The following is a 10,557-nucleotide window of genomic DNA, read 5'->3' on the forward strand; positions in this document are numbered from 1 at the left end:
GACACTAAGCAGAAACTGAACTATATAACCTGTGGGGGAGGGGAGTTAGGAGGCAAACACTAGGAGATTAAAATGAGGGAAGAGATAACACTATTCAAAAAGAACTGTACTCATTACCTGACTTGTGTAACTGTAATACCTCCTCTGTACATCACTTTTACAACAACCATTAGAAAAACAACCCCAAAGCTAAAAATACTTAAGAAAATTAATATTATACTTCTCTTAATTCATGAAGAATAAAGCACATGTGAAATACTACACCCAAACCATTTGCAAGATCAACATACACTTGTAGAAAAATGAATGATAGGGATGTAAAGCAGGTACTGTCAGGGGTATGAGCATGAATAGGGGTGGGAAGGATGAACGGAGAGAGGATAGGAGGGTGAGTATGATCAAAGTATTTTATGAAGCTGTGTGAAAAATGGAACAGTGACACTTGGTTGAGATTAGTTTGGGAAGCAGGAAGGGAAGATGAAGGAGAATGATGGAATAATTAAAATACACTGGATGCAAATATGGATATTATATCAAACCGAAGCCACTGAACATCTCTCATTGATGCTCATAAAACAGTGTAGAGCAAGAAACAAATAGTGATATTTTACTTGGCTCCCAGTTCTGAAGGCTGAGAAGTTCCAGTGGTGATTTGGCACAATCCTGACCAAGGGCAAGATTCTACGTTGTAGGGCTAGATTCCACTTTGTAGGACAAGGGTCCAAACTTGGCTTTCTCTTCTACACAGTCCATTGTAATAGCAAACCATCCCCCAGAGCCACCAATGTACGACCTCACATAAGCTTCATTACGTCCCGAAGCTTCTATCTCCAAATGCCACAATGGATATTAAATTTCAATATGAGTATTGATAGGGACAAACAAATACCATGCCAGAAGTAGGTTTTTTGTATCATATGTTAATTCTGTTTTTGTTGTTTCTGATGAACAACCATGCTGTTACACACTGGCTGCACAATTTTACACTGCTTCCAAAAATATACAAAACTTCCATTTCCCCATATTATGTGCACTGTCATTTTCTGTTACTTTGACATGAGTCAAGTGTGATATCTCATTGTGGTTTAGTTATGTCTTTCTCTAAAGATTAGGGAATAGTGAGCAATCTTTCCAGTATTTGTTGGATACTTATATATCTTCTTTGAAAAATATATATTCAAGTCCTTTTGTTTATTTTGAAATATAATTTTTGTGGGTTTTTCTTTATATATTCTGGATATAAAATTTTATATGTCTGATTTGCAAATATGTATTCTCATTCACTGCTTGTTTATTGTGAACTGTTTTATAAGCACATGGCAATTAGAAGTCTCACCTTTCCATATCTCTATTCCTTTGATTATGTTACTACTATTCATTTAGATCAAATTGATGTGAATATATTCATGTTGCTCTATTTGGTAGTAGGAACTACATACAACATACACAGATTTGTAAGCATTTTTAATCACTGTAAAGAGTTGAGCAAAGTAGGCAAAGGATTGTAAAAATAACAGACGTCAATATGACAAATTTTAAAGGCTTTTGACACAAACGATTAACAACTCGTAAAAATTTTTCTTGAGAACATGTCCTCAGAGGAGAAAGAAATAACATTCATTTTAAAATGTATATTCCATTTAAGAGGTGGCCAATGTACAAAACTCAGATCTATATGGTGCTGTTCTATCCAGCCTTGAAATTACATTATTTTTTAACTTAGGAGGCCTATTCCTTATTGACACAGTTGGTTTCTACTATTAATGATCTCTATGAGTATAATTCAATCAATTTTATAGCAGAAACCCAATAACCATTGATTTCTGAAATGACACTTTTAGTTTTCTTGGCAGTATTGAGGCTGGATAGCAGGGCCTTGGATTTGCCCTGTCACTTGAAGCATGCTGCCAGTATTCTCCTTTTTGGCTTTATAATTTTAATTTTTTCCTGACAAGGTCTTGTTATTTAGCCTGGGCTTAATTTGGACTACCTCCTCCCCCAGATACTTCCAATGTAGCTTAGACTATAGTCATGGGCCTCTAGGTCTAGTGAGGCCAATACACTTTAACTTTACCCTTAGCCTCCATCAAAAATACAATGATATATTTTTGATATTGACGAACACATCTATTCTACACTAAGGATACGTTCCCCCTTACAAAATAGCTTGATCACCGCATCTCGGATCTGCTTGGTCTTGACCCCATACACGATGGGATTCAGAGTAGGTGGACACATCAGATAGAGGTTGGCAATGATGATGTGAACATGGTGGGGAATGTTTTCCCCTCCAAATCGATGAGTAAAAATAGTGAATAAGGCTGGAACATATGTGATGACAATAGCACACAAGTGGGAAGTGCAGGTGCCAAAGGCCTTGTGACGAGCCTCTGCAGATGACAGACTCACAACGGTCCTCAATATCATTGTGTAGGACAGGACAGGGAGATGCAAAACATATCAAAGCCTCCAATCAAAAAGTCCATAGATGGCATTGACCTTGACATTGCCACAGGATGCCTTGGCCACCGACATGTGGTCACAGTAGGTATGGGGGATAACGTTTCCCCTGCAATAGGGCAGGCGCTTGGTGAAGGGGATCATGAGGACTGCACTCCTCAAGAAGGTGGCCAAACAAGCCTTGGCAATCACAGGGTTGGTGAGGATAGTGGCATAGCGCAGAGGGTAGCAGATGGCCACATAGCGGTCCAGAGCCATCAGCATGAGCACGCCAGAGTCTGTTGCTGTGAAAGTATGCACAAAGAACATCTGTGCCAGACAGGTATTGAAGTGGAGGTACACAAGGTGACATCGGTGAAGGACAGCAGGGCCAGGAAGTAGTACATGGGTCTGTGCAGGGCTTCCTCATGGCTGATGAGGTAGAGGAGCCCACAGTCCCCCACAGCAGCGATGATGTACATGAGGAGGAACGGGAGGGAGATCCACACGTGTGCAGCTTCCAGCCCTGGAACACCATTCAAGATAAAGAACGCTGGGGTCAGGCTGGAGCTGTTGGCTCTACACATAGTGGCTGATGGAGGGAGAGAGCATGTTATGCTCTTTGATGGTGGCAGTTTCCTGGATGGCAACATTAAACAGAGGGTTTAAAAACAAAAGACAATGAACAAATGCCACAGCGGTACTCATCAGACACTATGCTGAAAATGAATAATACAACTTGCGGATAGGGATAGGGATGGGAGGAAAAAACTAGGAGGAGAGAGTGAAGGAAAGAATGACATTGTGAAAAAAGAAATGAAATTTCTCCAAGACATTTGCCTAGTTTCATGTTTTGTTTCCATTTCTTTTCTGATATTTAAAAAAAGATCTACAAATAGTTGTGTAAAAAAGGTACCATTTAAAAAAGCAGTTCATGAATACAATGCCACTTGGTGAATGTCACCACTTTCGACATTCTCAGCCACTTTTGCCCTCCCTTTTCCATTACTTTTCTTATTTCGTGGTATATGCAATGATTCTTGACTGCATTCTTTCCCCTCCCCGCTTTCTTTCCCCTACCCTTCTCCTCTTGGCCGGACCACTCTCTTGGATGTATCCATTTCCTGGTGCTCATTTTGTTGGGTGATGACCTAGTATTTTTTAATCTAATCTTATTATCAAAGTGATGTACAGAAAAATTACGGCTACTTACATAAGATTATGAGTACATTTCTTGTTGAACATTGTTACCCGCCTTCATTTTTCCCACTTTCCCTCCCTGTCCTAGCCTTTCTGAAAGATTATATTATACTATTTGAGCTCTCCAAATAGTTCATTTGTAACCACTTGTGTACTGCTCAGTGTGTTTACTTGTAGGTTGATAGGTATGTTCTATCTATAACATATGATGGAAACCATGCACCCTTGTTTCTTTTCTCTGGATCTGGCTTATTTAATGTAACTTTTCCAGGTCTTTCCATCTCTTTTTATCTTTTATTGTCAGGATAATGTATAGAGAGGTTATAGTTACATTTGTCAGGTGGTAGGTGTATTATTTCTTGCACATTGATACCCTTCTCATGTTTTTATCTCTATTTCCTTCCTCCCTCCCCCTTCCAATCATCTTGTTTCCCCCACTTCCATTACCTATTTCAAATAAACAAATAAACTTATATACAATATACCAGGTAACAAATTCAGATACAGTAACAACATGAGATTAACCATAAGGGCAAAAAAATAGAGAAGGGAAATAACATAGTACATTAAGAACAACGATGACACAAGATAAAGCTCTTGTTTCCATATTCTAGAGTTCATTTAGTCTATCCATCTTTTTATTAACAGTATTTACATTTTAATGCCTCAAGATGCAATGCTTTAAAATTTTTTAGGTTATCGTGAATGAATCCCCATTTCTTTCTTTTTAAATTCCTTTTCTCTTTAAGAATGTAGATGTTTGCGAATGTGCTATGTTAAATGAATCTTGTGGTTCTGAATTGTTGTTGTTACTTCTGCCCACTTTCTCCACTCAAAGTGATAGCGGAGATTGTGCTACAAAAAGTAGTCTCTCTCCAAGAAATGAAAAAAAAAGATGTCTTTTTATTGTTAAAGAAAAAAGATAGACGTGTCTCCACTAAGACTTCAACAAAATAACTAAACGGAGGCATGCATCACAGCTCATGTGAAAATATGGAAGATCAGGGAAGCATGGCCTCTCCACATCCTCCCACCTTCCCAATCATAAAACTGAGAGATACAGAAGCAGCTAAAATTCTGGAGAAAGAAATCATAAGTAATAACTGCAAAGAGGATTCAAAGAAATAAACAAATGAAGTCAATCCAAGACCTGAACTAAAGAAAAAAGTCATCAATATGGGTGGTAAGTTCAACAAAGACATTAAGGCTCTGGGAGAAAAAAACAAAACAGGAATGTTGGAAATTATTGAAACCTCTGCAAACCGTATGAACATGACCACCAATAGATTTAACCATGAGAAGAAGGAATAGCAGGGATTAAAGACAAGGTCAAAGACATACTACATTCAATTAAATATCAAAAAAGAGAAAATATAAATGAGCATGACACAACTTTATAGTTCTATACCTCAGGTGATATGGAAAATGTCAAGTTTGAAGATGAAAGAGGCATATTGAAAGCTACAAGTTTTTTTGTTTGTTTGTCTGTCTGTTTGTTTTTTCCCAGTCCTAGGCTTGAGCTCAGGGCCTGAGCACTGTCCTTGGACTTTCTTAAGGCTAGAGCTCTACCACCTGAGCCTTAGGACCACTTCCGGCTTTTTCTATTTATGTGGTACCGAGGAATTGAACCTGGATCTTCGTGCATGCTAGGCAAACATTCTACCACTAGGCCAAACTCCTGGCCCCCAAGTTCTTTTTTTGTTTTGCTTTAAAAAAAACCAATTTACAAAGAAAATAATCAGAATTACTATCAGGCCTCTTAGCAAAAATCCCAAATCCAAACAACATTTCAAGCCCTAAGATTAACCAGCTTACCCTCAAGTATACTATATCTGTCCAAGTTATCTTTTAAAGCAAAAGCAAACTAAAGCCTTTTCAAAAGAAGCACAAATGTAAGCAATTTATTAGCACTGAGCCAGCAATTCATGAACATTAGCCAGAGCATACTTTAGGGAATCCTTCATACAGAACAGCAGGAAATACAGTAGTTACAACAAATAAATTGCATGGAGAATATTGAAGAATATAGAAAAACACGTGATAGTTAAGTGTTAAAAAATCAATCATGTTCAACTAAATGAATCAGCAGCCTCTAAAGATAAATAAAGGCAAAGAAAAGAGCAAATAGTAATCAATGAACCAGGGAGGAAAATAACCACAGTAATTACAGGAATCAGAAAACATCTCTTGATAATAAATCTTTTCAAAGCAAACAAATCTGTAAATCCCTCTGTATGGAAAAAAGTTAAGTCCTCTGGACTGAAGGTAACATCTTCAGCTCAGTAATAGTACTGACCTTAATCAAGATGTATTGTTGAATGGCAACTCCTTTATATAACTACATAAAGATAATTTTTAAAAATCTTACAGGGTTAGTGATATAACTTGATGCCCATAATAGCAAGGTTCTGGCTTCTGTTCTTAGAAGTAACTAGCTAATTAAACAAACTAACTCATTGCTATTAAAAGTCTGGAGTGAACACTGTTATGATGGTGGATTATTTGATGTTGTTCCAGGATCATCTTATCATCAATGAATTAAACTTTTCTGAATATACCAAACTGACATGTTAGGGTGAGATTGTGATATACTTAAAAAATTCAGGTGAGTTTTTATGAAATATCTGATAGAAATTATCTCCAAACAAAAAGCATTCCTGTAAGCATTTAACTAAGGATAATTAATTCAGAATAGAGGATGCTTTATTTCATATTTTTATTACAAATTGTTGCACTTCTGTATTACAGTCTAAGTCCATTCCTTTATGTGGCAGATGGAACCAAGCTTATTTACCCACAGTTAACCTTAATACATATAATCATGATATGTTATCAATTCCATTGGCAAATACTCCATAGGAGAATGTATTTTAGTAACAAGGCAGGAGAAATGCATTAAAAATTGGAAACAAAAAAAAGTTCATCTTCCATAGACCCTGTATGAATATATATCTAGATAATCCCCCAAACTGTTAAAATTAGCAAGCAAATTTGTCAAACACTAAGTATAGCACCATATCAATTTACACATATAAAATTATATCTAATTATAGTATTTTATAATCTGATATATAATATAATTTAATTGTATTAAATGTAATTCATATGTACACACATATAACTTAAATGTTGCACATAAGACTTATTTAATCTTTTCCAAAAATATTTTTCAGGACCATTATTGTGTATTTTGTGAAAATTTGAGTAATAGTAGAAAGGTGTATCTTTTTGCAAAATGTGTATACTGGGTACTTAAGTGATTTCTTATGTATGCAGTCTCTGTTGTACCTATAAAAGATTATGCTCCAAGGAGTTCTGCATTATAAATAGGAACAAAATAATCCCTAAGATGATTCACAGAAGCTCAACTGGTATCCTTTGAGCACAGATACAGCTTTTGTTTCATGAACACATGCACAGTCCCCTAACACATGCACACACACACACACACACACACACACACACACACAGAAGAGATATACTTCTCAGTAATTACAATAGAAAGAGCCAGTAACACCAAAACACCAATTTTCCTCCTACTTCAGAATAACACACACACACACACACACACACACACACACACACTGAGCACACACTCATACAGAAAATGGGATTGATCTTACCTCCACTTGCTGTTCAGGATCTCAACAGAGGACTTGACTTGCGTCTGTGGATGCATAATCAGCACATTGATAGAATTGTGACTTAATCAAGCATGCATTCAGGATGCTTTTCTGTTTGTCTGTTTGAAGAACTCCAAGGTTCTCAGGGTAAGGAGATTCCTTGAATTGGGGTTGCATTCTTGTTAGTTAGGAAATGGGTGTAGATTCTGCCAGAAGAGGGAGGATGATGTATAAGCAAATTTCAGATAGTTATCTCTCAAAGTTTGACAAATGCACAATGCACTTACTATAAGGCTTCTTCTACTTCCTGTCTTGCATGCTCCATTTCTACCTTGAATCAAACACTCAGTTCTAAACTTCTAAAACATAACTGTTGCAGAAAGCATTTCAGTGGGGAGGTCATAGGGCTTCAACTCTGGCCTGGGCGCTGTCCCTGAGCTCTTCATCTCAAGGCTACCACCCTACCTTTGAACCACAGTCCCACTTCCCATTTTCTAGTGACTAACTGGAGATTCAAGTCTCTCAGCTTTGTATTGCCTGGGCTGGCTTTGAACAGGGTTTCTCAGATCTTAGCCTCCTGAGTGGGTAGGATTACAGGTGTGAGCCACTGCACCTGGAGTAGATAGCATTTTAAAAAGAGACATGTCAAAATTGGATGTGAAACCTATCAAGAGCAATACAGCAAGAAATGGCTTTTGTCTGTGGTGAGTGAAAGAAAGGATAATAATAGCCTATTCACACTTTTTAAAAATTTTTACTGAATTCTTTCTTTTCAAGGAATTCTTTCTTTCTATTTTTTTATAGTTTATTGTTGGGGCAATATGTAGGGGGGTTACAGTTACATTCATCAGGTAGTGGGTACATTACTTCTCAAATATTGATACCCCTTCTCATGTTTTTGTCTTTCTCTCTTTTCCCAGGAATTCTCTATATTTGACACATTAGTCATGTTGTTTTTGTAACTTGTCAATTAAATGCACCCCTAGGATCTATCCATGTAGCCTTCATCTTTTCAAAAAATAAGGGTACAAAATTAAATCTCTAGTAGATACACCTATTGGAATGGTGGGTTATTCTCCGAAGAAACATATGTGAAACATTACATAGTTCGCTTTGAATTAGTGTCCTTTTCCTCCAATGTCCTCCACTGTCTGACTCTTCCACGAGCATCACACCTGTTCCTTCTTTCTCTGTGTTTAATCAGGATGTTCTAGCTTCTTTTAGACTCTTGCACTCTACTTGGATCCATCTTATAGTCACTAGTATGGTTATTCTCCTCAAAACATACATTCATATCCATCCTTCTCCTCCTTAGCACTGACAAGTATTTTGTTAATTTATTTTTCCACAATTTCCTTTGCTACAGACTTTAAAAATGGATCACCTACCCATATTATCTCACAAAAACTTAGCTTTGAGTACAAGCTGAGGCTACCCTTGACTTAGCAGGCTCTCAGAAGTTGTGATATGGGTAGAAAATAAAGCAATATATTTTATTCTCTGTTGCTTTTTTTGCATTTTTTATTGTACTTAGTAAAAGGGTTACATGATATTTGCCAGATAGAAGGTGCATTAATTCACATACATTGATACCCTTTCACATGTCTTGGTACCCATTTCCCTCCCCCCATCTCTGTTGCTTTGATTCAAGCTGATAGGCATCTTTGGTTTCATAAACTGAATTCTGATATCGATTAGATGAGACTTCATCTTAGAAAAGCACTGGTATGTGATGACTTTTGTATTTCCAATAAAACTTCTGCAAGCATATACCTTGGTACTTATCAATAATATAGAAGCATTCTTTATTGTTTGTAAGCTTTAAGAACATTCTATGGTTTCCATGAAAAGAAGCTTTTGGCACAGGGCACGGTTTATATTTAAAGGCACTTAAGATGTTGTGAAGCAAAAGGGGTAGCTTGTGCTAACAAAGCATTTTCAGAATGTGCATTAGGAAAAACTGACTAACTTTGGATGAAGAGCCCATAAAACAACTAATAACTAATAATTAAAATTTTGAGAGAGGATAGGTATCTCTGACTAGGATGGTGAGAATCTTGAAAAATAGCAAATATTTAATCCATGCAGTTATTGGCTTAAAGGCTGACTTCAGCCACACTGGCCAGACTCACCCACTTTAAGTCATGGACCCCAAGTGAGGCACATGGCATGTAAAACCCAGAGAGCTCTCAGAGTCATAGTTCCGTAAGAAAGAGCCGTTATCTCTTACTCCAGTGCTGTCGGTGTGTCTCTAACCCTTTTTGCTTTGGCTATTTACAGAGGCAATTCTGTACTACTCTGTCATGACCTGCCAAGAGTCAGCATGCCATTTCTAAATGTCACCAGCCTGACACCACTTTCATTCATCCTGAATGGCATCCCGGGTCTGGAAGAGGTGCAGCTGTGGATCGCCTTTCCCCTGTGTGCCATGTACAGCGTGGCTGTCACCGGGAACTTCGGCCTTATATATCTCATCTACTCGGAAGCGGCCCTGCACAGGCCCATGTACATCTTCCTAGCCCTGCTCTCCTTCACCGACGTGCTCATGTGCACCAGCACGCTCCCCAACACTCTCTGCATCTTGTGGTTCGATCTCAAGAAGATTGATTTTAAAGCCTGCCTGGCCCAGATGTTCTTCGTGCACACCTTCACAGGCATGGAGTCAGGCGTGCTCATGCTCATGGCCCTGGACCGCTACGTGGCCATCTGCTACCCGCTGCGCTATGCCACCATCCTCACCAACGCCGTCATTGCCAGAGCTGGGCTCCTCACTTTTCTTCGGGCTGTCCTGCTGGTTATCCCCTTCACTTTCCTCACCAAGCGCCTGCCGTACTGCAGGGGCCATATCATCCCCCACACCTACTGCGACCACATGTCTGTCGCCAAGATATCCTGTGGGAATGTTCGGGTCAACGCCGTGTACGGTCTGATGGTGGCTCTCCTGATCGGGGGCTTTGACATCCTGTGCGTCACTGTCTCCTACACCATGATTCTTCGGGCCGTGGTGAGTCTGTCCTCAGCAGACGCTCGACAGAAAGCCTTCAGCACCTGCACAGCGCACATCTGTGCCATCGTCATCACCTATGTCCCAGCTTTCTTCACCTTCTTCACACACCGCTTCGGGGGACACACCATTCCTCCGCACGCACACATCATCATGGCCAATCTCTATCTGCTCTTGCCTCCCACCATGAACCCCATTGCGTACGGGGTGAAAACCAAGCAGATACGAGACACTGTTATCAGGCTCTTGTTTAAAGGAAAGGCTAAGCCTGCCAGTAAGACGTCTAAATAG

General features: G+C 38.8%; 1 protein-coding gene and 1 pseudogene across 1 annotated transcript; one reads left to right on the top strand and one right to left on the bottom strand.

The window, feature by feature from the left end:
* Positions 1–2,127: 2,127 nt before the first annotated feature.
* LOC150053322 (olfactory receptor 52N2-like) lies at positions 2,128–3,026 on the bottom strand (annotated as a pseudogene).
* Positions 3,027–9,585: 6,559 nt separating this feature from the next.
* On the top strand, positions 9,586–10,557 carry LOC150053323 (olfactory receptor 52N1). The gene has a single exon (XM_090348601.1). It carries the CDS (start codon positions 9,586–9,588, stop codon positions 10,555–10,557), a length of 972 nt encoding a protein of 323 aa, XP_090204727.1.

Source organism: Megascapheus bottae, chromosome 16, assembly GCF_031878675.1.
Source record: "Megascapheus bottae isolate mThoBot1 chromosome 16, mThoBot2.hap1, whole genome shotgun sequence".
NCBI classification, from domain to species: Eukaryota; Metazoa; Chordata; class Mammalia; order Rodentia; family Geomyidae; genus Megascapheus; species Megascapheus bottae.